The sequence below is a fragment of the Cataglyphis hispanica genome, chromosome 10, assembly GCF_021464435.1.
Source record: "Cataglyphis hispanica isolate Lineage 1 chromosome 10, ULB_Chis1_1.0, whole genome shotgun sequence".
Taxonomy (NCBI): Eukaryota; Metazoa; Arthropoda; class Insecta; order Hymenoptera; family Formicidae; genus Cataglyphis; species Cataglyphis hispanica.
The window spans coordinates 7735842-7760566 of record NC_065963.1 but is presented as its reverse complement, the minus strand read 5'-3'; the positions used below and the strand labels follow the sequence as shown (position 1 = coordinate 7760566).

The window sequence follows — 24725 nt, the reverse complement described above, 5'->3', positions numbered from 1 at the left end:
CGACAATATAGAATTATTTCTCTGTAAGTGACATTGTTATTACGTTGCTTTTCCATTCTTTCAAGTGAAATAAAATATGAGATAACGCGATTAATATCAAATAAAATTTCTCAATTACAAAAAAAAAAAAAAGTCTTATTTGCGAGATATTTCATACATTTGACCCTTTTCTATCCTGATTTCTGCTTTGTCGATTTGCAGATTTATTATTATACATTTCGATCTTTGCGAGACAGATGACATAAGATTGCTGTTCAAATGACATTGAACATTTAACGATTGCGATCGTAGCATTGAGCATCTTCTTTCGTTCAACATCGCTTCGCGTTTTTCATCAAGAGATGCCCCTCCAGCTGAAAAACGACTCGCATTATGTCAACGAGAGCGCGATGATATAAACTACTTCGGAAAGTGCATTACCGGCGTTTCTCACGTTTGTCCTGCGCCCCAGGCTTATTTATCGCTCCGAGGGCGAGTCCGCGCTAGCTTCGAGTCGCAGCTGCTGTCTGTAATGGAGTTGCGTACCGTCATCATATGTGGAGCAAGAAGTTGGCATGATGGGGAAGTAGTAGCCAACTTGAAAACAGATGTGATGGAAGGATGAAGAACCTGGAGAAAAAGCAGATGCTATGCATATCGAGAGCATAGCGAGAAAAGTAACGGAGAAGGGCGAAGAAAGAATGTAAATGCACGGAGATAAAAAATTATCATTAGCGACATAGTGGTGGATAACGCGAAAATTGTTGTAAAAAATGTGCCATTTGCAAAACGAGTAAAAACACAACAGTAGTAAAAACGGATGAAGTAAAAAAAAGCGGATAAAGAAGCGAGATAGGCGTCGAAATAAAACGAGATATCGTCTATGATAGGAGAAACGGACGATCACAACGACACTTTGATGCATGGAGAATGAAACGCAAAGTGCGAATCAGAAAGAAATCCACTCTTGCGAATCGCAAAAATCCGCTCTATCGTGGAAAAAAGCGCGAACAAGGCTGCCGCTGTCGTGTGAGGTGAAGTCGACGGAGAAATCGCGCGACCGCGCTGACACTCGTAAGTGAAGTGCCAGCGACTGCAATAAGAAGTAAACGAAACGGGGGAAATCCAATTGAGGGTAGCCGCGACTGGGAAGAGATAGAGGGCTGGAATTGTTGGGGAGAAATGAGAAGAGGAAGGTAAGGAAGCGAAAAAACACGAGAGAAAGACAGACAGAAAATACGTCGCAAAACATTGCGAAAGACATGTGTAAAGCGATACGAGAAGTATGAAGAGCTTAAGAGAAAACAGGCTTACTTTGTGTAACTAGGAAAAATTCGGAGATAATGCAAAGATAAATAACAAAAAAGAAGGAGAAAAAATGCTTAAAGACAGAATGGCTGATGCGCCAAGGAAAGCGAAAGGAAAGGAAAGAGGCACAATCTTACGTAACTCAGTCTAAGCAAAAAGGCGCAAACGAGATTGCCGAAACACTCGGAAATACCTGAAGAGAGAGGAGAAGGGCAAGAAGGCAAGAACGGGAATCAGGGATTGTCATCAGGAGGATAGAGGCGGAGAGGAAAGAGACGAAAAGAGAAGCATAGACGGGGTAATGAGAGAAGAGGACAACGTGGAAAGAAATGGCGAACGCGACAGAGAAATGGAGTGGGCACGCAGAGAGGAATCGGAGGAGAGACACCACGTTTAGTGGTATGTTGCGAGGGGGTAGGAGTGCCGTAGAGAGCGCGTAGAGAGGGGACGTAAGAGGGAGACGAGAGGAAGGGGTGGCAGTGCGAGGAGAGTATGTAGGGGTTGAGGGAGGGTGACGGGAGGTGACGTCACGCCGGATCGATACTCACTCATACTACTCCGCGGCGACACGGTAACCTCCCGGCGATGGCGCACGCGCGCCTTTTACCCTTCTCACCGAGACTCGTACTCGTTCCTGAACGCCGCTTCCCGCCATATTAGCCACCATGGGGTAGGCGAGAATGTGCGACAGGGGTGGCTCGGGGTGTTTCTTCTTCCGAAAGGTAATCCGCGCGTAACCTCTCTTTCTTTCCGTCTCTCTCTCTCTCTCTCATTCTCGTTTTTTCATCCTCCGTCACTCTCTTTATCATCATTCTTTTTCTTTGTCGCACTCATATCCTCATCGGGCATTTAGCTATGCTACGTCCTACGCGCGCCCTTTCGCACAGTTCGCCGATCACGTGAGACCGGAAGAAGATTGACGGCTTGCGGAAACGCTCGAGAAGAGGGATAGGTCGGAGGAAAAGACCCGCCGGTGTCTTGGCAGTGCTAACCGAGGATAATTGGCGCACGCATGGGACCGCCGCGACGAGATAGTACAACACGCGCGGCGGACGAGTTCGCCCGGCAGACGGGTGAGACGGAAAGACGGAAAGAGAAGACGGACGGAATACGGGGGTGGTGGGCTGCGGGAAGGAAGGGCGGCGAGGAACTCCAGGAACCGCCGCCGCCGCCGCCGCCGCCGCCGCCGCCAGGTAGCGAAAGAGGCTGTAAATCGGCCACGGCAGCGTGGATGTCCCTGCTGTCGCTCTGCGACCGGATGTGCGGTACCGCCGCGTGGCTCATCCCGGTCACATGCCTCCGCGGGGTGCGTGTAACACGGTTCATCTTTTGCGCTATTCTCCCGGCCACCGGAATAATCCCGGCTAGTAGTTCATGTCTGTTGAATGTGCGTTGACAAGTGTACGAGCTTACTTGAGACGCGTGCCATCGATTCAAGGTTTTTTTATTTTCTCAAAATCCTCAATTATTTCTGAGTTATATGGAGAGAAAATAATTCTTTCGTATTCTGCGTTACAATCAATGCGCGCGCGCGCAAACATTTATAATGTTGAAATGTGTGTGACAGATGGATAATTTTAAGAACGCGGGTGATTCGATAAAAATGTGCTCTTTTCGATAGTCTCGATGAATCCGATTGAAATCACGATCAATAAACAGGAGGATTTACGGGCTTGTGTTATGCCAAAGTGACAGATTGATGAGTTTCCGCGAGATACCGCGTGCTTCGTTAAGGGCCTCTCTGCGAGAATCGTGATGGAATTTTAGATTTAGACGTCACATTTATATATCTCGAATAAATAAATCATATTTTAAATATTCCTTTCGTGGATTAAATAATCTCATTGTAGCGCACATGATTGCGTAATTACATTATGTTAATTGGATTTATCACGTTAATTGAAATTAATATAAGGTCCAAAAATTAAGACTATTCAGAAAAATTTACTGCATTTAAAGATGCATAATTTTTGCCACTTACTTTTATTAGATACATCTTGTCGATGGTGACAAACAATTTGATTTTTTTATTAAAAATGATTAAATAAAAAAAATATAATATTTATAAAAAGGAAGCAATTTTCTTGCATTCGATCAAATATAATAAAAATTTTTGTAACAAAATTTGTTCGTTTATTTAACATAAGTTTTATCAAAAATATCATATAATTTATTACATATATTTTAAGTGAATTGATTAAATCGATCAGGATTTTTTAAAATTGCATATTTATATCGTAATAGTTCGGATCACGTATTTGTGAAAAATATTTTTCTTTTTCTATGATCTTCCCCTCTCTCTCTGTCCTTTTTTTCTCTCGCGCGCAATCTAAATAATATATTATCATTTTAGTAATATTAGCAAAAGTAATGATACAAGCTTCTGCATCAATGCACTGTGGTCTTAGATAATGTAAGATGCCCACGTTATGCAATTGCTAATAGAATATGCCATATGTGTAGCTAATTTGTGGCATATGTAATTTGACTATTTGTCATTGATATAGAATAATTAATTAATTTGTTTTTGATAAAGAAATGCCGTTTAAATTATCTCGAGTTTTATTGCCAACAGTAGCGCTCCATTTCAACGACACGAGATTTTTTTGGTCATCATCATTCATTCGTCATTTTCTGTATTATTAATGGCAGTCATTAGCCTACTTTGTTTTAAGGTTAATCAATGGTGAAAATAATCGAGCATTGTTTTCTAGGAGGGCCGGGGGGAAGTGACAGACATAAGCGCAAGTCCTGGGAGGCAGGCACCTGCCAACCAGTTGCGCCCCAAGGAACCACCCCCCATGGTCATTCAAGGAGACTTCAGGAAGGTAGGTGACACTTCATTAACTCGTTGCCGATACAATGGACGATTTTAGTGCTCGTTGCATCGACAAACTTCAATTGACGGATTGCGTGGCGATAGATTCCGACATTCTATTGCGTTGATCGTGAAATTATCTCGACGACTGCTAGAAATATGTTAACGTGCTTTATTCATATAATTTGACCGCTATTATAACATAATATAAATTAAACTATTTCGCTTTCGATCTTTGAATAAATATGCAAAGTAGAGATGTAAAATTTAACATCTTACTCCACTATAGAGAGGCAGAAATTGTTTTTAATAGATATAAAAATTTAATTTTATTTAAATAATATTTTGTACAAGTAATTTGATTTTATTGAATTATATCTTTCTTTCTACTTATTATTTATGCCGATTTTATCATTCACTACAGTATATTCTTTTATTTAAGATATTTGAGAATTTTGCTGCATGAATAAAAATTATGAATAATACAGACAATGAATTAAAAAATTGCTTTTATCGTCGACATAATTTCATCCACGCACCAATGATACCTCCTTCGCTATGCATTAAAACGGAAGGATTTATCATTGCAGGTGAGCGGGATCAGTACAGAGATCTTCAAGCAGATCGAGACTGTCGAAAACGATCATGACGCTTCGACAGCGGCGGCCCTCGAAGCTGTCGAACGGAGAGGCGAGATGGTCGTGCGTGTCATTGAACCTCGGCAAATGGGTAGACAGGCTTCCGAGGCGGCGAAAAAATTTATCGCCATGCAGGTATGTTATCGGCGCACCGTTCTGTTTCCGACAGATTGTGATTCATTCGCGTTGAAACGTAATATCTTGTCATAAATTAGTACTGCACACGCAGTGTTCTTTTATTAACGTCAATATATTACCCTTCTCTGTTCATCATGTCTCTTTATTAATTTTTTATATAATTTTATTACAGAATAATATATTGATATTTTATATCTCATCATCGTTTAGCGATATAAAAAAAAAAAATGAGAAGATACACACGTGCATTTATTTTTTTATTGAATTATATAGTTTTAGAGACACCGACACACACAAGCAAGATTCAATGTAATAAACTATACAAATACAGAAATGCACAATTCAAATATTAAACTGGATATGAAAATTTAAATTAAACATAAATTGAAATAAATCTTTTGTCTCAATTTGTTTAATTTTTGTGAAAAGTTTTTGTTATCTTTAGCAATAATTATAACAAAAAACTGATAGTGTGGTTATCAAACAAATCGTTGAAATAATATTTGCCGTGAAAATAACTTTCGAAACTAAACAAACAGGTATAGCAATATCTGCTCGCATCGCGATCATTTGCCGCACCAGAGGACGGGGAAAATTATTTTCACAACAATGGAACAGTTTTGCGCAGCGTAATTTCCACGCCGTACGAGTGCACGCAAACGCTGTGAGATATTTTAATCGCATGAATTTAAAATATATTTGCTTGCGATTTTCGTTTCAGGATCCTAAGCACCCTATCCACTTTGTCGAGATAATCAAACGACCGGGACAGACTCTCGGTCTCTACATACGTGAAGGCAATGGCGTCGACAGGAACGACGGGGTTTTTATTTCCAGGATAGCTCTGGAAACTGCCGTCTACAATAGCGGCTGTTTAAAGGTGAGAATCCTCATCTTTGTCTTGTCGTGCAAATTTTCACCTTCTGTCGCCGTGACAGAGAGATTCCGACGCGACGAAGAAAACGAGGCGGAGCAGTGAATCATCTTCTCTCCTTCCCTTTTTTTGTCGAGAGCTTGAGCGAGAACTTGATGATTGTCACCGTTGCTCGAAGCAAACTGGTCGGATTTAAGAACGAAACCTATTTCGGGACGCGGTTTCGATGGCGCGCGAAAAAGCGTCGAATTAAATTTATACTTTTGCACCTTGACATTTCGCCAGTCGGCCATCGATCGAATATGTTCGCATTTGGAGAGAAGATGTTTAGTCGTTTACTCGTTCGTCTCGCGGCTAGATCGCTTTCTGTGTGCAATTATCCGCCATCATGTATTCGCACTTACAGGTGGGCGATGAGATCCTGGCGGTAAATCTGGTTGACGTGACGCACATGAGCCTAGATGACGTCGTCATCATCATGTCAATACCGAGGCGACTCGTTTTGGCCACAAGACATGGTCCGCATCAACCGGTTTCACATGTCCGCCAGACTGAGCACAAGGCACCACCCGTGGTTGTAATCAAGAGGGAATTGAACGAGGATGAGAATGATCACGTGACGAGTAATCATGTCAGGTATTACTTTTGCTTATTAACTCTTATATCTCAAATATGTATATTTCTAGTTTCGATAATAATGGAAAACAACGAGATATCACACACGAGATTATAAGAGATTATTTCGAGATATTATATAAATAATAACTTTATATATTATTAACATTGTTATAAATTTTTTTTTATTTTTATTCCCTTATTTAAAAGTTTGTTAAAAATGTAAATTAATCGTTAGTAAAAAATCGATAATCCATGAGAGAAAGAGAGAACAATAATCTCCAATAATTTCGACGTTGATGTTTTAAATTGTGTCTATCATAAATTAAGATAATTTTCTGTTTTACAAGTCGCAAGTCTCGTTACAAGCTTTGAATAGAATCACCCCCCCCCATACAAAATTCAAAATTTTTACATGCAGAGATGGCAGTAGCCGTAGGCGAGGCGACGGGCGCGAAATGTTGCCGTCGCGATCGAGACTCGGTCTGACGGGTTTGGGATCAAGCCAGGATCTCGGATCGAGCAATGGTGATCTGTACTATAATTCACGGCCGGAAGGTCACTGGTCCTATCAACCGCCACCGCCGCCGGTTATCACGCATCAGCCGAAACCTTCGTCGACGCAACATTTTCAACCGTACGAGCGTGGTTATCCGAAAACATTGGAGAGCTTAGCTGAGAAAGTAAGTCTTGCGCAATATTTCAAGCGCCGATACGAAAATCTTTACGCGAATCGAGATTTATCAAAACGACAAAAAATACATTGTCGAAGAGAGCAAATCACTCTTCGGGATAAACTAAAAATGAGAGAATGCAAAGGAGTTTTTTCAATTTTAATAGAATAACATAAATTTTTACAACTCAACTCTTTCAAAATTTAATAATCCAAATTTTAATATAATATGACATAATTAAAATTGCCAGTTATATAAATAAAGTGTAAGAGGTTAATAGAGCCGTTTTTCCATTTTATTAAATTCTAATAATATTTTAAGATTAAATTAATAATAATTTTTTTGATATTATTTTGCATTTATAATGTAAGAAAAATATAATTTTATCTCATATGCATAGTATCATTATTATATTATATTATTTGCCTTAATACCAGCGTGAATTTTTTGTCGCTTTTGCGATCTCGATTCGTTGTAGTTACATGCATAGATGTTCTAGACGATGTGGATCGAGCACCATTTCACACCTGTCTGCACCAATTCGATACTTGTTTGTCCTTTACTGTCTCCAATGAATGCTACTTTACGACTGAAAGAAAGTGGTGAACTCGTGGCAATGTCTCGGGACACTTACTGTCGCGATCTCCGAGTCTTTCGGATTATTCGAATTGAAAAGACCGAAGAGTAATCCGCGAAACAAGACTTTTTGATATTGTAGCGGAAAATGTATATGAAATCGTTACCATGATCCGGAAAACAAACTTGCCGCAAAAATAAATGTAAGAAAAGATAAATGTCTGAATTTTCTCCGAACGACGCGGAGAATCGATCCGCTCGCGTACCGACCACGTGTTTCATATGACTAATTGGTTCTATGAATGAATGCTACATTGAAATTAACCAGGATTTTACAAAGGTAAAAACAATACAAACTTTATCTTGATACCTAGACTTGTGTATGATTGCAATTTTTTGTAATGTTTTGTAATGTTTAATGGACGCGAGTATAAATACTCTCCCTCTCTCTCTCTCTTTTTCTCTCCAATACTTGGCAACAAACGAATGCGCGAGTGCACGCATTGCATTTTAAATTCCATACATCGATCATTAATCACATACAGTTTTAAAGATAAATGGCAAATTTTAATTTTTTCGTTATTTTGTTAATTTAGTAAAAAATAAAAAAGTCCAAGTAATGACAGTCGAGATGAGTACGAGAGCCTTTTCAGCTTTGGAGCATGTAAATTGAGTAAAAAGCGAAAGATTAATTATACATGAAAGATTTCAAAAGTTGCACACACACATATCTTTTATTTTACTATGTAACATTTCTTCCCATTCTCGAAAAAATTGCAGTATAAGATTTTTTAAATTGCAGAATATATAACAACAATTAATAAATTATTCATTAATTAAATTGCTTCTCGTATAATCATAAAAATTGCATTTTCAGTAGAAGCTTCAGTAAAGCTAAAGTTCGATAGAGATTAATGAAAAAGAAAGTCCGCGGGAGACTAAATTATTCTGCAATAAGATATAATTATAAAAGTTAGTAAACGGAACGAGAGATCGTGAAAAGTTTAATAGTAAACGACTGAAATTTTTAATCATTCCGCACGATGCATTAGTGCATTCGTTTAACGAGTTTTGCCTAGAAGAAACGTAATATGAATTAATGGATATTTATATATGTATATATTTAAAACGTAGAAATCGCGTACACCTGCTGCCACTGTTTGTGTGATGTGAACCCTAACTTTATATTTCCCTGCTGTAGGCTTGCTACTTGTTCTTTCGACTGCATTTCCCGTCCCAATGTTTTGAATAACGTTATCATGATCAAACGATTATCGATTGCCAATATATTCTGTGCGTAGTATTATTACATAAAGCTTAAAAACTTTAATAATTTATCAAAGAAATTTATTATACTGTGCACAACTTAATTAACTTATAGAATATTTTAAAGAACTTTACATACATATAATTATGCACAGAATTATATTCTTATAAATTGTATTTTTTCGTATAAAAGTTTTGTGTTTAATATATCATATTCATTTCCCGTCAGAATATACGCAAGCTATAACATAAGTGTAAAATAAAATGTCGTCATTAAAAAGCAATCAGTGTTATAGATTGTCCCTATTTTTACCGTCCTGATCGACAAAACATTATCATTGTAATTGCTATTATTTTTCATGTAAAAATTAAAATTTTCAAAGTTAAAACATATACATATGTGTATAAGAAACTGTATAAAATATTGACATATTTTTTAGCGGAAGAAACGGGAATATTTACAATTCACAACGACTTGCAATCCTTAAGAGATCTACTTACGCCATATTTATGGATTGTGATTAAAATTTTTTTGTGTGATCATGCGAGTGTAGGTACACCCTTTCTACACGGGGCCCATGATGCCCTCGTCGAATGGCCGACGTATGTCAACGGGTGGCGGAATGCAATCAGTCGGCGGCAGGTTGTCTGGTCAAACCGCGCAATCGACTCATTACGGCTTCAGCCAGCATACCGGAAGTGGAAGGATCATGCCAAGAAGCGGTTCCGATCAGCACCTACCCCGAGTTGATTATACGAGTATCACGACGCCGGCGCGACATACCCTTCTTAGATCCAGTTTGAAATCAGGTTCGTAACGAATTGATTTACGGCGCAAGGCTTTCGAAACTTACGAGCAGCAAATTTCATCAGGATTTATGCCTTTCTCCGCTCTCATATTTGCTCCCCAGAATAAATTTTGGAGAGTCTCTTGAAATTTATTTACTCTCAAATTTGATATATTACTCTATAATGCTCAATAATGCTTTGGAAAAATATGCAATAGATAATATTCAGAGAAATTTATTTTCCGTGAGTCAAATACCTTTTAAAAACAAAGAAAGAAAGAAGAAAAGAGAAAAATTAAGAAAAAATGTAACTGAATTATTTTCTCTTTGCGATATATTTGTGATTATTATATTTATATTATACGCTTGTTATATTTCAAGACAATTTTCTGTCATTGTTAGGTACATCAGCATTACGTTACAATACGAGGTATGGTGGACAGACTGACATTACGTCCGCCGCTCAGAGACAAGGACAATTTGGCACCTTGACGAGGCGACACCGACCTTCGTTGGACTACGCCTCCGATACCGAGGCTACGTGCTCCAGCTCGCCGAAATCAGCGTATTACTATTATAGGCACAACATGAACAATCCACCTCAAAGTAGCGTCGTATCGCATTTAGCTACCCTCTCGAGGTCACAAATCGGTCAGAGTTCCTCAGGTGAATCGAAATAATTCAAGTTTAAATTACGTCCCACCCTTTCTTCTCGAAGATCGTATCACTTAGATTTTGATTGCGATTAATAAACTCTGTTCGATCGAAATAAATTTTTCCGAAAATATTTCGTTTGCATTTTAGCTTGCATTAGCGCGTAGTTTGATATAACAATTAATCTATATTTAGAGAATTCTTTAGGGAATCGAAATTGGTGAAAGAGAGAATGAAAATAGTTCATTAATTATTTGGAGATTATTTAGAAAACTGTCAAGTTTACTTTGATATAGAATTGCAAATGGTTTAAGCATTTCGATAGCTTTAAATATAAAGCCTCTGACAAAATGCAGTTCTCCACGAGCGAGCGAGCGCCATAAATCACGAAATTTGTCATACAGGTTTAAGGTCAAACTCGTTACCACGAAGCGGTCGGACGTTGCCTCAGCAGCCCGGTCTCAGATCGGGTCTCAGCACGGTCGCGTCGGGTCTGATCGATCAAGAGGACAGCGACGGCGCTTTATCAGCGCCGGAATTGCCTTCCATCAGGCGTGACAGAGGTAAGCTTAAATAATGAAGACGATAACTGAGAACACAGCTTACTTACCGTGGATGTCGATAAATGTCGCAACAGGCAGGATACCGTCCTCGCCGAGCGTATTCACGTCGGATGAATATCGTGCCTGGCTAAGTCGCACGCCGAGCACCAGCGCCTTGTACGAGCAGATCAGAGCGACCACGAGTAGACCACCTCGTTACACATACAGCGCCGAGAATATTCACGCAGCTGTCAATCAGGTATCGCATGAACTAATTAATAACATGAACTCGAGATTCCTGTAACCAATCGTTAATTTTATCATATTAATTTTGTTGTATAATTTAATTTATTTGTGATTGATCTTATTTGATTTTCTATTTATTATTAAGTATATAGTTGGTAAAATAATTTGTTGTAACACATTTGTTTTAAGAATATAGATTATATAAACTTATTTTTTATTTTAAAAGATTTACTTCGTATTTAGAACTGAAATTTTATTCAAATTTTTAATGATTTTATTGTTAAAAAATCTATCCTTTAGTTTATATTTATAAATTTGTATTTATATTGGCGCTTTCGGATAAAAATTTGTAATTATTTTTCAATATAGGTATATCATAAACTTATTCATACTTTATAACATATCTATTTGATTGAATAAAATTTCAGTATACTAAATACGAAGTAATAAATCTTTCAAAATAAGAAATAAGTTAATATAATCTATATTCTTAAGAGAAATGTATTAAACTCATCTGCTTAAATCAAATGAATTAATAAAGGAATTTCTGGTTCATGTAGGGTGAATATGGCAGTTATGGTGGGTATAGACCGCTCTCGAGCACCCTCGATCGTCTGTCGACGAGATCGGCATCGGCCCAACAAGTCAATCTTGCAAATCTCAGAGCATCGACGGCAATTAGCTCGACGTGTCATCGCGGTACAACGAATTCAAGGCCAGCCTCGGTAGCGTCGAGCGCGCGCTCGTCGCTCGTGGCCCAGAAACCGTCGTTAACGAGCTCCGTGAGCCAAAGAGCGACATCAGTCAGAAGAATTAGAAATTTGTTGGACCTTGAGTCCACGAGGAGTATACCTACCCCAACGCCTACCAGAACTCAGGGTCAAATACTGCTAGATATTAATCCTGCAGGTGAAATTAAATAATCTATTCTATTCTATTCTTTTTTTATAATATTTTATTCTCGATAAAAAGCAAGAGTGCTGAAGAATAATTTTTTTTTCGCAGAGTTCCTCAAGTATAAGATAGAGAAGCCGCCGACTGTGGGTACTCCGAGCTCAACAAGCTCCCTTTTGAGTTCACTCGGGGAGACGACTGGTGGCGATTTCGCGAGCGGAGTTAGCGGATTATTGTCGGTCCATCTTTTAGCAGGACGCGGCCTCCGAACGACTACGACCTCATCGGCTGCCACTACACCTTCCACTCCTTCTGGTCAACCGAATTTAGGTTCGTCAAATGAGACAATTTTATGTTTTTGCACGTTTTTCGTCCAAGCAATATTTTTTCGGCAATATTTTACTTGCACATCTATATTTTTTTCATCCTAATTTTACATATTCAAGCAATGCAATATAATTATTAATTTTCAATATAAAAATTTTATATTATATTACGCTGTTATAATTTTATTTAAATAAATCTATTAATTTGCCAAAAATAATTACAGCTAGTTGTGGCTTGAGAGACTTGTATTGCGTATTGGAGTGCGACAGGGTGCACAAAGCGCGAACAGTAGTGCGAACCGGCGATTTAATGTTCGACTGGGACGAAACCTTCGAGCTGGATCTCGTAGGCAATAGGCAGCTGGATCTGCTCGTTTATTCTTGGGACCCGCAGTACAGGCATAAACTCTGTTACAAGGGATCGGTGCATTTAGCGAGTCTGCTAAAAGAATCGCCGGAGCATCAACTGGCTGTCAAAGTTGAACCACGTGGTACAATCTACTTAAAACTACGATACACCGACGCTCAACAAACTTTCCGTCGAAGAGGTCTACCAGTCATATCCTTAGCTACAAGAGTCGCACCTCTTTTTGGAGTTGATCTGGATACAGTAGTAAGTTTTTTGTCTTTTACAATTTTTAAATTAATTTTTCCCATGTCAATTTTCAATGTTCACTCGTAAATATATTTTCGATTTTTTTTTTTTTTAATAATTAGGTAAGTCGAGAAACTAAGACTGGCGGAGTTCCCGGTGGAGTTTCCACGGCTTTGGCGATGGGAGTCCCGAACGTTCCGATTATCGTATGGCGTTGCGTCGAAGAGGTTGAAAGAAGAGGGCTCGATATCATTGGTAAATATAAAAGAAAAAAAAAAAAAAAATCTCAAAAATGTTGCGACAGGAATCATCACATTATTTCGTGCAACAGGTTTATATAGACTCTGCGGTTCGGCGACTAAGAAGAGGATACTTAGGGAAGCTTTCGAAAGGAATGCACGGTCCGTAAATCTATCGCCCGACAACGTACCGGATATCAATGTCATCACTGGTAATACGCCGTGTATTAAATACATAAAATTGTTTCGATAAGCGAGTTGACGCTAATCTATGACGGCGACATTATTTTCAGGCGTTCTGAAAGATTATTTACGAGAACTTCCGGAACCTCTCTTCACAAAGTGCCTCTACCAAATGATGGTCGATGCACTGGCCGTCTGTTTGCCAGACGACCCGCAGGGCAACGCTAAGCTTATGTTCAGCATACTAGATTGTCTGCCTAAGGTCAATAGGGTACGTATTTATGCATAATTCATTTTTAAATGCATTGATTACAATGCATTTACAGAGAAATAAAAAGATAAATATGACAAGATTTTTGTTGAGATTATTAATTTCTCTAATGATGCAATATTTGGAAATAGTGCACATTGATTTACTTGCTGGATCATCTGGCGATGGTGGTATCACAATGCAATAAAATGTCACCAGCGAGTCTTGCCGTTTGCTTCGGCCCGGTATTAATGTTACATTCGGACGAAAATGGACCCCCGCTGGATTTCCAACAACCGATAGCTGTACTTAAATATCTGCTGGAGATTTGGCCGGTCAAGTCAGGTAATGTACTTGTTTTTAACATATCTCTGTAAAGAACTTGCTTTTTCGCGAATTTAAACTAATTATTTCTAATGTATTTCACGCGATTTAATTAAGCTCGAATTTTGACTTCGCAACAATGCAAGAAAAAAAAAAAACGATTTTATAAACGTTACATATGCGAAGCGACATGCATTAAGAAGAAAACATCAGCTAAAAGCCGAGTAATCAGTAGCTAATTTCACAGACAGTTCGGAAGACTTCTTCAGTCGGTTCAACACTTCCTCGAGTTATGCCAGCAGTCGAGCGCAGCAGCAGTCAGCAGCATCTGCAACAGGCGCAGCAGTTGGTGCAACAACAGCTACAGGCGCAGCTACAGGGAACATTGGGACGCACAGGGCTGCCTTGGCAGCAGCCACCCTCACTTCATCATCAACCCCAAACTACGGCAGCCGCAGTCCTCGGGCCCTCCATTCGTCCTCCACCACCGGTCAAACCTCGACAGGTGAGTCCGTCATTTTTCATGTGCATCACTTCGAGTTCAATTTATTATTAAGAAATATTAACCCTAAACAGTACGAGCAGATTCTCACCTTCTCGATTGCAAATTATTTTATTTTTTTATTGTGAATTACAATTATTATGTATCTTAACTTTTTTAAAAAATCTAAATATATTTATGTAAAAAAAAAAAAAATACAGATTTCTAATCAAAGATTTAAAGAATATGTGACAAATAAACATTTATTATTAAATGTAATATATTGAGATCAAAGAAACACAGAGAACGAGAGTGTCAACTTTCGACATTTTTACGTAAGTATTTTGCACTGTTTAGGGTTAAAAACATTGATTTTTCTAGCTTCCGTAAATTTATATATTTGCGTAAATCTCTCCTCGAGTTATCCGTATATTTGGAACTAGAAAGATCAATCGAAAACATGTCTGTCAGATATTCTAAACGTATATATTCAGTTTCCTTTATTCTCGCTTTTCTTCGTGTTCTATGTACATTGAAACGTTGTGAACAGCATGGTAGGCAAAGTACTGATTCTATTTCTTTTTTGTTCGCTTCGCAGACAACCTCAATCGCGCGGTGCGCTTCTATGAAATCGAATCTATGCCATTTAGTGATCATTCATTCCTCCTGCTTACATATATATCAAATACATACATCAAATGTTCTCATTCACGATAACATTTCAATCGGAAAACTTTTATTTATAACAAACTCGCAAGCATTTTGGTATGTAATGTTTTAAGAAATATGTAATTTTGAAGATTGCATCATATTTTATTGTAAAGAAAAGAAGAACGATGAAAAGTTTATTTTCAAAAAAATTACCTTTGATCAAAAATGATTAATCTCTGTGCTCTGAAAATCATTGCTAGCCAAAATGATTTATGATTGCCATTCATTATCATTATCATTAATCATTATATTATTATCGCGATTTAAGTTTCATTGATTTATCATGTACATATATTTTATACATATCATTTATATGAAATGCCTTCGTGCATGTCTCGATGTCATCTCTGTATCTTTCTGATATTCATATATACATCTATACATTAGGTGAATATGATTTTTGTTTTGTGTATATAGTTTCGACGTCATTCCTATTATCATAACAATTTACGTTGTCTTCTTTATCTTTTTTCGTTTGGGCACGTATTCTTCAGAGCAAGCGCAAATTGCCGGCTCTACCAAACCGCTGACAGCACAGAGACGCCGCTTCTTGCACAGGTATCATCGTTATTATCGTTTATCGTTTTCATTATCATGTACATCCGCTATTTTAGTTTGTTGTCACATGCATGGCCCGATTCAGATATCAGAGAAAAGTATCATTCATGCAATTCTCATTCTACCTTCATGCCATCACGTTTCATACAATCTAAATGTTACTGACACATATACCTAATATTGTAAATAATTGTTTATATTAATGTAGCACATATTTCTACGTATGTTCACAATTGCATTCACTTCCACGACTCTCTGGTATCCGCAAAATTATGGAGAATTGACTTAAAAATAGCAATTTTGCAAAATAGCAAATATTAAATTTCTGAAAATATTAGATTTTGTTCATAATAGAAACATTGAACAATACTTATAAATACAAATTTTATGCATTGTTGAGTTTAAGATTGGAAACTATCTCTTCGTAATATATCAGAGAATATCTGCAGCGATTCGCGAAATTGGTCAAGTGTTTCGAAAAAATTTCAAAAAATTATAGTAAAAAATATTATTATACGTATAGTATTATTTTATACATTATAATATTATTCACATCTCTTTCTGATAGTAAATTATCTAATTTTGTTTTTATATCTTATTTTCCGTCGCCTTATGAGGAAACAAATTTTATGGAACTTTTAAAAAACATCTGATCAATTTCGTGTATAAGTACAGCCGGAATTGCGGCATCCTGCGCGACTAACCGACACACCTTGACGGTGGGTCCATTTTGTACGCGCAGGTGATAGTCTCGTCTCCCGGTTCACCTAGTAGCGAGGAGTCGGAGGCCTCGCCGGAGCCAATTAACAAGGGCCTCGTGGGCAATTTAGGATACGAAAAGGGCGATGAGACAACGACGACGACGACGACGACGACGACGACGACGACGACGTCGAGCGCGTCGGGCGGAATTAGTATGGGTGCAGGCGTCGGTACCGGTGCCGGTGCCGGTATCGAGCAGATAACACCGACGAGCAGCGTCGACACCGAAGAAGGAAATCCCCATCATCCCGAAGAGGGGGAGAAGGGCGTCGAAGGTGATGTTGAGGCGAGCGACGACGATCGACATCAGCGCATACCTAAAACGCATTAATCGCTGCCATCACGCGGGCGATGAACGCAGTGAGTAACGAAAAGGCTGCGAGAGGAGACGACTTTTCGCGAACGAACGTACATCAAAGTTTGAGGATTGCTTCATGACTTTATACGTATCGCTTCGTTCATCGAGGCTGGACGTACAGGATAGGTCGATCAACCCAGAAAATGAAAAGGAATTGTGAAGAAAATAGAAATTACTCGTTAATTTCATAAGATCGTTCTGTAAATGTTCTCGGATTAATTGTTTAGTTTTATAGATACAAAATAGGAAACATGTCAAAGTGAGTAAGTCTTCGAATACAAGCTTTCTCGGTCTGCGTGTGCACGGTGCTAATACTTGAATGTCGATTCGTAAGAATTGCACATTTGTTGCACATTTCGGTCGAGAGTTATCGCAATTAATTAATTTTAGTCAATTGTATTGGGCATGGCTGCTTGCGAGAAGAATTTGTTAAAGAATTTGTTAACGAAAAGGGAACAAAAAAAAAAGAGATAGAGATGAGAAAATGACTTTGGTTATTGTAACCAGATTATGTAGCTGAAGAACTATTATGTAGCAAAATTAAAACTAATGATATACGAAATTCTTCCCTTGAATGTTACGTCTCATTTTCTAATAAAAAAAATTGAGTTTCGTAAAAAGATAAAATACGCAATTTATAAATTTATAATAGTCATCTATTTATTGTATTGAAACATGATAGTATTACTGAAATGATCATACCATCAAACGAAGAGGTGTTATTGTTACTCATTATAGGAAGGCAGATCAGAGACACGTACGTTCTGTCAGAGGCAACAATAGCCCGGACTGGATCGAAATGATAAAACAAGAGTTCCGCAACAAGAAAAAGAGTATTTACTATGTTAGAAAGTTGCTACTGGGAAAGCAATTTTAACAACCGAACACGTTCAGTCCTCCATATGAAAGTTTCTCCGAGTTATGACCTTTCGAGTCATGACCTTTTAAAGCAGATGATAGATAAATGCATCGCATACACCTTGCCCTCGATGCTCTTTTCCGGGAAATTACATAAAAAATGAGAAAGGAAAAAAGATGGAAGAAAAGAAGGAGGTAGAGACAAGGTTGCCCCTCCGCGATCGTCATCGTCGGCATCTCACTATCATCAACATGACACACACACAATGATAACACAATACACAGGAGTTAAGCGAGCGAGCTGGTCAACGAGGATGCGCACGTGGCATACATAATAATCAGTTTATATGCGAATATACTATATATACATATTATATATACATATGTAGACTAGTCACGATATTACGTGTGCTTTTGATAAAAAACTATTACTTGTAGCGTTAGCTAGCTCTCGTATACAGAAACAAAAGAATACATGAACAAACAAATCGACAAACAAACAAATAAACAACTAAACTAGACGATATACATGATATACATATAAAGATGTTATATATACTTTGGGGAAGAGATAGTGCGAAGACACGACGGTGTTTCAACATGTCGACAATAGGACACGTAGGAATCGTTTGAATATATTTCAAGGGTATAATATCGAACAATCAACTGGCTATTGTATCAATATCGGTCGATTGTCTGAGATTGTGAATCGTGAAGAACGTAAAAAGGGAAGGTAAAAAAAAAGAAGGGATTATCGCAAGAAAAACTGACCGAAAATGATAATAATTACGAGTAAACAAAGAAATGCTACGATTAATTAATTATACTTTTAAAAAGAAAACGTAAAAACGAGTAAAAAATAGCCAGTATTATTATACGTCTAAAGCTGTAAAATGATGATCGCGCGAAAGAAAGAGTGTGAGAGAATGAAAGAGAGAAAGAGCAAAAGATATGCAAATAGTCTAATAGAAAAATAACAAACGATTAAAGAAAAAGAGACAAAGGGAGAAAAAGGAAGGGTCAAACGTAGACACGCAAATGCCGCCCTTGTTAAGAACAATTGGGCGTTCATGAAATACGCACTACGAATTCAGAACAAAGCCACGAGCAGATCGCGACTACCTGTCATCCTCATAATTGTCACTGTAACGCATCATCGCCGTCATTATCGTCATCGTCGCTCGATCTCACACTCGTGGTTTGGTTCGCAAACATGAAAAAAGATGCACTGTAATCTGTATAAACACGCACGTATAAATAGATATATAAATACATCTGTATTCTCTTCTTTTCACACAGTTAGTGTTATCGCGCGGATATTTAAGAAGGGAAGAGAAATAGCCGCGAAATTGAGACTAATTGTATAGTTGAGTGTAATGTGTATATATACATATATACATATTATATATATATATATATATATATATATATATATGATTTGCTGTAATCCTAGTTATATCCAGCCCCAGATCGTGTGACTGTCGTTCGATGTGCATGCGCGAGGGAATACCGGGTACCGAAATATTCTTTTTTTTTTTTTTTCAATACAGTCGAAAAAATGAATTTTTCGTTTGTTTCAAAGATTTGTCGAATGTTGACATTTTACATTTTTACTATAAATTATTTTTTAACTTTTACTTGCAGAGATCTAATAAAATATATATTCATAAATAAATTTAAATATTTAGATATATAATTCTTTGTAAAATCAATTGTTACAAATTTATAAATACTCTACATTTCAATTTTTCAATTTGTATTCATACGGCATCGAATTCTACAATTACAAATTGTGTTCTGAAATTTTATTATTTTGATAAAAGAAAAATTAGATATCTAATGGTTCCGATAATGATAATAATTAGTATGAATTAATAGGCGTAGAAACCAAGTGCAATAAATAAAGTGCAAATATAAATTTAATGAAATTATATATTTGATCACAAGAACGTAAGCAAACGTTTCGGTCCCTTTTTTGGACCCTCCTCAACGCAGCGGAGAAAAAAGAATCATTTCATTATGCTTATATTCGCGCTTTATTTATCGCGCAAATTGGTTCTTACGTCTATTGATTAATACAATTTATTATTTTGTTTTATTATAACATATTGATTCCTCTTTCTTGTTTTTGCATGTCTCAGTTTTAAATTGATTCGTCAGATTAAGACGTCACGTAGTTGTTATCATTTCTACTTGTTCGTAGAGGAATTAAATAATCATATTGGGTAAAACAAACGCGAATTGCCGTTTGCGAAAGATTACTTTCTTAACATTGTAGAAAAAATGTATCTGTATTGATATATAATGTGGATTATTTTTTAAATGGCCGAGCGACTATCCGAGGAGTATCCGCAACACGTAATCTTTAATTTGAAATATTTGCGCTTTTAGATATACTCTGACACAAATAAGTTTATTAATATGACCCATCTTGCATCTTTGCTTTTCGATATTGATTGATCGATTAATATATCACGAAGGAGATACAGACAAATACAAAGACAGTATTCAGTATTCCTCGCTGTCCTGCTTCTAGTAATAAATCAATTATGCCGCGAAGAAAGAAAGAATGTATGTATATCTGTGTGTATATGTATGGGAGCAAGATTAACTTAACTATTATACGTGAAAGCACACTGCCGCAATTTTATATAATTGACTGTTGTTATACCTATACTTACGTACATATATATGTACATATACATATATATATACATATATATATATATATTAACCAAGACTTGGCGAGCCGCGATACGTGTCGATCGCGAGGAAGTACAGGATATGGTCAGTGAGTTAGTTCAAGTTAGTTTCTTTCGCTAAAAAGAAGTGCAGGTCCTTCGTCCATAATCGTAAATTAAAATCCTCCTTTGACGGAGGAAAAAATCATGTTTAGCCCTTATTGAACAATTATTACGTATTTGAGAGATTCCAAAATCGCACATTTCTATATAAAGTGTAGGTATCTAAATATTAGATATCTAAATAGATATCTAGCAATATTCATATTTTTTGGATCTTTCAGGATATTTAAGAATGTTCAAGTATTAAATTTGAAAAAAATATCCAAGAATATTAAAAAATAGCTATTGGATATTTAACAAATTTACAAGTAATGGATATCACATACAAGTAATGTTATAAAATCTTAATAAACATGCAATTTTCCGCAAACGTCAATTTCTCTTTTTGATGAAAAGAAAATGTGGCAAGCGCAGTAGTAAGTCGAAGGATCGGCAAAATAGTGGAAGCTCGTTAAAGAATTTTATTCATCGGGATCGTCGTGCATCCCGTATCCGCAATAAATGATATTATAATAATTTTATCTTTATTTTTGCGCGTTATAAACTGGATGTTACACGAGATCCTTCTACAATCCTCTCGTATCGCTCGCGAAGGATAATAATCCCTTGAGCGAGCTAAGTTGGCGAGCTAGTAGCCCACAGATGCAGTAATTTGTGCTCTCGACTTTTCTACAATTGATTCTCACATTTTTCTTTCCTTTTTTTTATATCTCCTCCCTCGCGATACCAAAAGACGGCAGCAAAAAAAGACTATCTCCAATCGCGCATCATTGATTGCCCGCAATTATATAGTTGAGTTTAGTTTCTCATTACAAACACAGACGACTCGCAAAGTCAGCAAATTTAGAAAAGATATAAAAATATTTGAAAAAATCGTTAGATGGACGGAAAAACACGAGTTACAACAAAATTTGCGGAGACAGAAGAAAATTAGTTAATATGCTCGAGAGTCACGTTAGAAATTTGCTAGAACTTGTTTATAATTACAATTACAAAATGATGGAAGTATCGAAAATTAATAATTATATGAGAGAAAAAAATATCGAGCAGTAAACGAGCGTAATATCGCCATACAAATATAATTTTTTAACGTGCTCACATTACCATTATTCTCTCATGCAATCGCATTTCATTTTAATCGACGAATTATTATTATTGTGAAGGAATTCACGTTAAATAGATCCAAATACTTGTATTCTCGATTTTAAAACTTATCTCAATTAAATGATCCTTACCGGGACGTTTATATAAGAAGACTAAGTATATATAGATTTTTTGAGATCCGACAATTTTCCAAAACGTCTTAATTAAATCTTATATATAGTAACAAAAATAATATATTTTATTCATCACTTTTTGTTTTGATTTCTGTAATCAATAATATAATTATTTATTCGTGGCGACTAATAAAAAAAAAAAACTACATTAATTTATATATTTACACAAAAATTTTTGACCAAGCAAATCAATTTATAACTACAAGAGACTAAAAGAGCGCACAAGTGTTTTTAAGCTTAATAATATATGAACGCTATTGCGTACTTCATTTATACATTATATTATCGCATGCAATATTAATAATTACATTATAAGAAATTTTTAAACGTTTATACAAAATCATGAATACAAGTTTTATGGATCCTCTCTCTCTCATCGAATCTTACGATTAGCACTAACATATAAATATATATACGATGGACCATGTTTGTCATACTGAAACGTTTCTAAAAAAAAAAGAGAGATAGGGAAAGAGAAAGAAAGAAAAACTAAAAATTTTTCCATGATTTTTCTATAAGTTAGAAGCAGAGTATAGCAGAGCGCATCGGTTTTTCTTCCGCGCTCCGACAACATAAATTTCGTACATAAATGAACTATAATTATTGAACTTTCTACAATTAATACTTATATACTACGTATATAGTTTTAGCTATTTCTCCCAAAGTCCTCGAATCTTTACGAGAGTGACAATATCCAAATCGGCGATCGATCCTTCGTAAAGACCGTTCATCAATCACTGATGATCGATAAGCCATAAATTGAATTGTCTTATTTAGATTGGCAAAGCGTTAATATCTGCAAAGTTTCATGAAGAAAAAAAATTTAAGAACAATCTTTTTTAATAAAATAAAATTAAATTAACATATATACGGATGGATCGATCGCGAATGCTGTTAGTTTAGCTAGGGATGGGGAAAAAGTATTTTGCAATGACCATTATATCGCGTATTCTTCGTTTAAGATAACGATGGTGGTATCATCGAGGAATCTCATGTATCATTTAAGCTGCAAGGACTTCGGATTTCGATCTGAGAGAAACTCGAGTGTATGGTCGGTGCCTCTGATTTCTTAATGCTACAAGGCGATCGACAGGGCGCGGCGTTTAAATAAAATCTCCAAATACTTTTCAGCTCAGCTTGGCTACGATTTACGTTGCTCTTCCTTCGTCTTTCCGGATACCAGGCGATTCGCGGAGAATCTTTTTCGAAGACGCGCGAGAAAATGGCGGAAGAGTCGAATTCCTCGAATCACCAATCGCCGCGACACATGTGTGCAGAATGTTAGTATGTAAATAATCGCCGGAAAATGAAGCAAAACAGATTTAATAATATACTGTCATTCCTTTTGGTGCTCAATGACCCTGAACAGATAATAATAGCTGATAGTCGGTATATTAACAAAATATGTAAGCGTAGTCATTCCGTCTCGCCGTCGACGCGATCTAATGAAAGATTTTGGTGGTGAAAACGTTGTATCTGTCATATAGCTGTGCTTTTCTTATGCTTCATTATTAAATATAATATTCTCAAAGTTATTACACACACACACACACACGATTACACTCTTTGACAAATGTAAATTTTTAATTAGTTTCATCGTCACTTAAAACAAATCTTTATGGAAAAATTTACATTTGAATGATAAATTACAATATTTATTTATTTTCTGTAATTAACGATTTAAATATCAATAAACAGTTTAGTGTTTAAAATTGTGTGTATATTTAAAATATACGCACAATGTGTGTATTTTTCCAATTGAAATTCTAGGGAGGATCAATTTTACAATTATGCCGTGATATAAAAGAATATCGTTTTCACCACATTGTGCAAAATTTCTCTCGAGTTCAAACAGCAATGTTGAAAAAAACTAATGCTTCTTTCGAGAAGAATTTTCACGCAACGAGATGATCTGTACAGAATAACGAAAGAGTTATTAATAATAATTAAATGATCATAAAACGTGTTACTCTCGAGAGAGTTTCGAATACAAAAAAGATTAAAATCACATTAAAGGATGAAAGTCGAGGAGGGAGACGGAGACGCTGCTTGTAAATAATGAATCACGTTTTATTTATCATATGGACAAGACTGCATGTGAATCACGCTACACGTTTTAGACAGGAAGCGGGGGACACGCACAAGCACATACACATACACACATGATGAACATACACGTCATATACACGGTCACATGTACACATGTATTTTCGACCGTAGCTTTTCTCGTGTATTTATCGAAATATGTATATCATTGAAAATCGCTCTGAACACATATCCCATCCAGGATGTAGGTATTATCTTTCTCAAACAAATGTGTGCGAATTGTAGATAATTGTGAATAATATCGAAAAAGATGATTAAACGCTGCTTTGAATGAATAATTACAATGATAATTATGAAAGTGTTAATGATATTTGAAATTTTTTTTCAGTCAATATACAATTCATGAAATACGATAACCTTTTTTTTACATTGTCTTATATACTTTATCTCATTTTGAAAATTTTGAAATAATATATAAATAATTATTTTTGTGTGTGGTAAAATTGCAAGGTATGCATATGATGAGTCCTTTATACTTGTGAGAAATTGGAATTTTACTACCTATAAAATATATTAACTTACACTAAAAATATGATAACACGTATATTTGCACTTACAAATTTTTTTTACATGTTCAAAACACACATAGGAATTTTATGACATTAGGACATTTATTGATAAAATTAGATTTGAGCTTTGTAAAAATATTCATATTCCGAGTAGCGTTTTTCAAGATTTTTCTCACGTGATTGATACGAGAACGAAGTTATCGAATGGATCGTATGCCTGATTGTTTCCACTCTTCATCGAATAAGGGCATCACTAGATCATAGGGCTAATTACCCTAAAGTATATTCATCGCGTCCTACATATCATAGGGAAAAAAAAACAAAGAAGAGAAATGATTTTCATTTCTCAAAAAAGAAAAAGAGACGGGCCTACA

At 36.4% G+C, this 24725-nt stretch overlaps 1 protein-coding gene and 1 long non-coding RNA gene across 3 annotated transcripts in view; one reads left to right on the top strand and one right to left on the bottom strand.

Annotated features, from left to right (window-relative positions):
* The window catches only part of LOC126852420 (uncharacterized), a 72767-nt gene that overhangs the window by 35851 nt on the left and 12191 nt on the right, over positions 1-24725 (bottom strand). Inside the window, exon 3 of the long non-coding RNA XR_007687827.1 lies at positions 10939-11168. This is a non-coding gene — a long non-coding RNA (uncharacterized LOC126852420). The remainder of the gene's footprint in view (positions 1-10938; positions 11169-24725) is intronic.
* Positions 1922-19261, top strand: LOC126852397 (rho GTPase-activating protein 100F). Of its 2 annotated transcripts, XM_050597166.1 has the most exons (21): positions 1922-2009; positions 2141-2593; positions 4002-4115; positions 4696-4878; positions 5603-5761; positions 6162-6391; positions 6792-7053; positions 7949-7960; positions 9441-9696; positions 10077-10340; positions 10733-10891; positions 10966-11129; positions 11677-12025; positions 12122-12340; positions 12561-12949; positions 13054-13186; positions 13263-13382; positions 13464-13624; positions 13756-13948; positions 14179-14432; positions 16420-19261. In XM_050597166.1, exons 2-21 carry the CDS (start codon positions 2300-2302, stop codon positions 16768-16770), a joined length of 4266 nt encoding a protein of 1421 aa, XP_050453123.1. In that variant the 5' UTR covers positions 1922-2009; positions 2141-2299; the 3' UTR covers positions 16771-19261. The 2 variants fall into 2 exon arrangements, with proteins under 2 accessions (XP_050453123.1, XP_050453124.1); XM_050597167.1 differs by lacking the exon at positions 2141-2593 and having other exon boundaries at positions 1969-2009.